Genomic DNA, 6,000 nt, shown 5'->3' on the forward strand with positions numbered 1-6,000 from the left:
ATATGCACAGATACTCTGAAAATATGAACAAAGCAGAAAATAGTGGGTTTAGAATCACACTGATGTGGAAAACTTCTTTGTTGTTAGAATTGTGAGCTGTAAAATTACGTACATTAATTTAAATGGAAAAACTTAAAAGAAAGCACCTACACATATGGTCCAAGGAGGACACTGGTTCAGTTGCATACAATGATATTTTCTGCAAAACAAATCTTGTAACTTGGACTTGCTTTATGTCTTTGTATAATGTTTAAAACTCTCCAGGAGCAGCTGCCTGAGCACCCCTGTCCCTTCACAAAATCAGTTACATGCCTCTCAGACATACTTAGATTCTTTGTCATAGCCAGAAAAGTGGAAGAAAAAAAAAATTGCAACTGAACTAAACCTAAAAAAACCCACAAAGGAATGTCTTAGCTGTTTAGATTTGGTTGTAAATCATTATTTTGAAAGTACAATTTTAATGAGAATTTTCCATGATTTAGAGAGGAAAAAACAAGAAAATGAGACACAGTATGGTTTTCAGGGAGATATAATGAAGAGGGATTCCACAACCCACAGTGACATAGGATAGCTAGTAGGAAGACAGCATTTTCAGGACCATCTCTCCTCATGCAAACGAGAAACTAGCTACTGACCTCCTGCTGGACTCCGCGTCAAGGCCCCATGAAGGTGTGGCTGAGGGAAGGCAGCTTGAATCTGTCAAATGTAAAAGCAAAATCGGGGTATTTGTGCTTTTCAAATTTGCTGATACTAACCTGAGGCCTTGCAGCCTGATATTGGGCTGGGACTTTTAATACAGAAATGTATCTGCAGCTTGGACAGCATATGGCACAGCAAGAGAGATCAGCAGCCTACGTCAGTGGGGAAGGCAGTGACTGCAGAAATCAGCACTGTGGTGAGAAGGAGCACAGCTTTTGAAGGATGGGGAGGACACAGCTGCACTGTGGGATAATCACTGGCCTCCTCTCCATGCCCTCCAGTGTCAAGAAACCAGCTGGGCTCCACCTGGGAAGTTTTGCATTAACATTTGAAGGGAAGACTAAGGGAGTGGAAAGCACTTCTGCCTTTTACCCTTCAGTCAACACCAAGAGTTGGAGGGCTCAAAGATGAGATATCCCTGTATTTCATCCTGTTCTCTAACCCATGTTATGTGCTGCACTCTCATCATCATACTGTGGGCCAGTCCAGCTGCAATGAATTTCACATCTTCCTTGAGATCTTTCTGAATTGCATTTTGGGTCATCCCAAACAAAAGAGGAAGTGGATCTACCTATTCTGCTTCCTGTCTTGCTTAGGAACCAGGGAGCATCAAATCATAAAGAAATCTTGGATCTGACCCAGCACTCTGCTACTGAAGTTTGTCACGTCACATTGTCCCTTCCAAGAACTGATCCCATTTCAGGCTGAAAGTATTCTGGGGTTTTTGCCCCCACTATTCTGTTTAGAAAGTTTACCAGGGTGAAGTGTTGGGTAGTTAAACATTTCCTTCTTACATTTATTCATGATCAGTTTAAATTCTTTTGTTTTATAATAGCTTGACCCTTTTGCTTTAATAGCTCTTTTCCCCTGAGGTTTTTATTTAGCCCCTCTCTGATGTTCTATGAGAAAACAGTTAGCCGTTCTGTGCTCTCCAGAGACTTACATGCCAACCGTCAGCTGCATGACTAAGCAAAACAAATTATTTAAGTCTTCCCTTTTAAGCTAATTATTTTCTTCGCTCCTGCAGCCAGTCATTCTCCATGTCTGGAGTCTGAACTAATGGATCTCAAAGTGAATGACACTGTGCAAGGAACAGGTTATAGTCTCAACACTGCCTCATATAATGACATAAAAACTTCCTTTTTCTAAATAGAAATACTTTGTGAGATGTATCCAACTATCACAGTCTGTATAAAATCAACCTGAATTGGACTTCACCAAATCACCACCTGGAAAGCCTCTGCTCCAAAACTATTCCTGGTCCCCATGGCCTGATACTAGCTGGAGAGGGTTCTTTCCCTCACCTCAACAAGAAGACCCATTTCAATTTCCTCTGATAGTTACCCTAGCCATCGCCCTTGGGAAAGTGACTTTGCTCTTCTGCGTTATATTGGGAAGGTTGAGTGGCCTTGCTGTGACAGCAGGTTCCTGCTGAAGGCCCTCCTGGGACACCATCAGTCCCGAGGGCCCATTTCCCTCAGAGTCCTGATTCACCTCAGTGCAACATTTCACACCAACTACCTCTTTTCTACACCTATCAGGAAACATATAGATTTCAAAAGGATTCGGAGAAAGCCATCTGTGGTTCAGCTGTAGGCTCCTGCAAGGCCATGACGAGGAACCCCCTTGGGCCTCCCACCCACCTGCCTCCATCAAATGGGGTTATAACTCTTGCATGGGCACTGTAGACTGGGACATGTACCAGCAGGGGAGTGAGATTCCCTCATTTATTAATTTCAGCACAACTTTGCCATGATGCAACATTGAGACAGCTATAGGCCAAGTGATGGGAACCAGGACTGGGCTGGAGCTGCCACCATACCACATGCAGAAGGGAGCCTTGTCATGGCACTGCCATTGTGCCTCTGTCATCAAACACTGACAGCTTTCCAGGGCTTTCTGTCCACCCTCATAAAAGACAGAGGCATCGCATTTGTATTTCCCATGGTGTGCGTCAGTTGACTCAGGGTGGGTCACCCACCAGGCACTTTTCTGAGAGTAAATGGAGGCCTAAGGCCATGGGCTCAGGCAGGGGGTGAGCAGGTAGGGAATAGTTGCTCCTCCTCACTGTCCTCCTGTTACCATGATCCTTCTCCTCACAAAGGCGCCTTTGTAAGGAAGGCAAAGGCCTGGAGCAGAAAAGGGGGGAGTGTTTCCCTTCCCTCCCGCTTTTGGAGGTATAACCTACCTCGGCTGTTACGAGATCTCTTTTCTGTCGAGTTGCATTAAACCCATTTCTGGAAGAAAACAAAAGGGATCTTGTATAATCAAAGGTCCTTGAAGCAACCTGAATAAGCAACTCCCCAGAGAGAAGTGTTTCTCTCTGATTACCATCACTTTATCAAAGAAGTCTTTCTTGGGTTAACATTTAAAAAGGTGATTTTTTTTACAAAAAATTTTTTCTTGTCTTGGTCTCATTTTACAGAATTGGGCAGTACTCCCATCTCTGCTTGGACAGGGAAGTACCTGGGGCTTGCAGGGGAGACGTAAATAAGCAAAATAGGCTTACGTGACAGGATAGAATATTGTAGAGCAGCTTCATATTTACTTGATGCTGCACATGGGTGGCTGCGAGTTTCCTCAAGTGTTAATTCTGTATACTGTGATGGTACTTTTAATAGCAAGAGGTGATTCTCCACTTGTAGCTGACTTGAATGTGCAATTAAGTTTAGAAACAGGGGCATCAAACTATAAAACATACTTAGTTTTATCAACAGTCCATGATGTGCATGTGTGTTTGCTAGATGTATTAGAGGTCATTAGACATCTGAAGCTACATCCAACTGGATACTTCCATTGAACTTGATGGCATAGTTCCCATTTAATTTAATGGGATCAGGAACATTCCCTAGTTTGGGTTTTGTTTGGATTTCAGCTCCTACATGAAAACTTGTATTGAAAATGTTTATTTTATGGCTGTATAGCACTTACTTTTCAGTGCTTCAAATAGCAGCTAGGATTTTATTATGCAACTAAAACTGTAGAAGTATACTCATTTAATGTATTTTTCCAGTCATGAAATCATGATCTCATCCTGGTTTCATTCCATTATTCTTCTAAGCTGTCTCAAGACCATAGAAATGTCATTTTTCATAAGGATGTACATTTTTCAAACAGAGGACCCATGCCCTCTATGTAAATTCTTTGAAAAGAGTTGTAAATATTCTGCAAGCATGTTTTACGTCTAACGTACATGTACATGACATTTTACATGCCAAATTGAAGGCTATATTTTACTTTGTAACTTGCACTGTCACATGTATTCATTCTTTTTCTGTTTGTAATATCTGAGAAATAGGGAATAATAACTTACCTTGAAGTTCTTCTCAAAAGAGAAAGCTTGCAATAAGATCCTGTAGATTAAAAAGTCATGACGTTAAATCTTTTTTCTACAACCTCACTCTGCATTTGGCAAACAACAGTTTGCCAAGTTTAAAACAATGCTATTGATTTTTGTTATTTAAGGAAACTAAATTTTCCAGAGCATCTTTATACAAACTTTTTCTGTTTCCAAGGCATATGGCACTATATGCTTTCCTTCCTAAGAGTTTGATTCTCTGAAATACTCATCACCTGTATGGTCTCAGTTCTGGTACATGCTACCGAGATAAAAATCAAAGAGTTCATGGTTCTTCCAACGCTCAGAACAAAACAGATAGAATACAAGAGGTATTCAGGGCTTTCCAGAATCAAACTTTTAAGGTGGTTACCTATAATAACTTTCTGAAAGTTACTTGTAAAACACTGTTTAGAAATAATTTTAAATGCTCTAGAATCTAAGGTTTAAAAAACCTCAAAAAAGTAACAAACACCAAACTCTCTTTCTCATGTTGCCTTACAAATCTTAATAATTGCTGCAAGGAAATTATTTATGGATTCATATGCACTACATAGAAAATAGGATCATTTTTATGGCCAGAAGAGTAGTTCTTTACTGTAGCATTCTAAAGATGCTTCAACAAACTGTCAGATGCCATCTATTCAAATAAAATCATACTCAATTGAAAATCATTAGATGCTTACTTATCTGGTCACAATGTCAAGAAAGTAAAAAAATTAAGATTTCATTCGAAAATAATTATTTAGTAACCAATTCAGAGATAAAAATGTATCTTTATCAAAAAAAAAAGCTATGTTTTGGTTTCTACAGCTGTGAGAGCATTGATATATAGGTTTTTAACCTGTGTTTATAAAAACAAAGTTCCAGAAAGAGTTAAAAAAAATGGTTTATGACAGAAAAAGGAGCTGTAATATTAAAATATTTAGAAAAAACACTTTTTAATTAGTATTACCAGAAAAATGGAATAAAGTTCTTACCTTGCAAAGAGGACAGCAGTGAATGAAGCAAAAATATACTCCATGGTATCATCAAACTGAGCTTTCCCACAATGTTCATTTCAGTATAACTTAGGAAATTTATCCAAATTAATGGCTCTGACTACGATGGCATCTTAGTACTATGTATTTCTACAGCGTCTTTAAATCTTTTAAAAGTTAGGTAGTTGGATGCATTATTTAAAATAACACAATGCAGAAAAGGAAAAGAAAGAGACATCAAGCTTGGTAGCTACATCCAGATTCAGGAGCTTTCCAAGCGTTGCACACAACTTTCCGGCTGCATGGCTCTCATTAGTAATGCATGGTAACTCCTCAGAAGAGTCTGTATTAGTTACACTTTCACTAGACCTGCGAGTATTACTCCTTTGTTGAATTGAATCGGCCCTTTATAACACAGCAGACAATGACATAGAAACGTTGCCATGTCATGATGGTTTGAGTGTCCCTTCAGTCGTCACACACCTTTGTGCGCTTTGAGGCTTGTGCTGAGTGCTGCCCTTTACTGCTTGTTACAGTGAAGTGTTTTTGCAAGACCCTGCAATGATGCTACTGTATTAATTATAACCAGATGGTTTTGAAGAGTAACATAATAATGTTCCTTATCTGTTCTAAAAGGAGAGACAGGAACTTTCATTAAATAATAGATGTGGATATTAAAGAATGGTTTAGATACATTTTTGCATATAGTTTGCTTATATCACAAAAGGAAACTTCCCAAAGGATAACTACACTTCATTTTTAATAAAACATATTATGAAAATTTCATATTAGCAAAAAGGAGAAAAAGTCAACAAGGCCAATAGGGTTTAATTCTGATTTTCATTAAAATGTCATTTCACCAAAATTAAAGATGATCATATTTAGAAATAGAAAAATTTTACCTGCTTTACCCTGACATTAACAGAATCATTAAAAAAAAAAAAAGCATAATTTTTAAGACCCATATAATGCTAATTAACACTG

General features: G+C 38.8%; 1 protein-coding gene across 1 annotated transcript in view; it reads right to left on the bottom strand.

Annotated features, from left to right (window-relative positions):
- Positions 1-5,095, bottom strand: part of OTOGL (otogelin like) — a 97,197-nt gene extending 92,102 nt beyond the window's left edge. Inside the window, exons 1-4 of the mRNA XM_062016903.1 lie at positions 5,017-5,095; positions 4,013-4,052; positions 2,044-2,233; positions 636-696 (exon numbers count right to left, since the gene is read on the bottom strand). Coding sequence (XP_061872887.1) covers positions 636-696; positions 2,044-2,233; positions 4,013-4,052; positions 5,017-5,095 — 370 coding nt within the window. The remainder of the gene's footprint in view (positions 1-635; positions 697-2,043; positions 2,234-4,012; positions 4,053-5,016) is intronic.
- Between the last annotated feature and the right edge of the window lie 905 nt (positions 5,096-6,000).

Source organism: Colius striatus, chromosome 1, assembly GCF_028858725.1.
Source record: "Colius striatus isolate bColStr4 chromosome 1, bColStr4.1.hap1, whole genome shotgun sequence".
Lineage (NCBI taxonomy): Eukaryota > Metazoa > Chordata > Aves > Coliiformes > Coliidae > Colius > Colius striatus.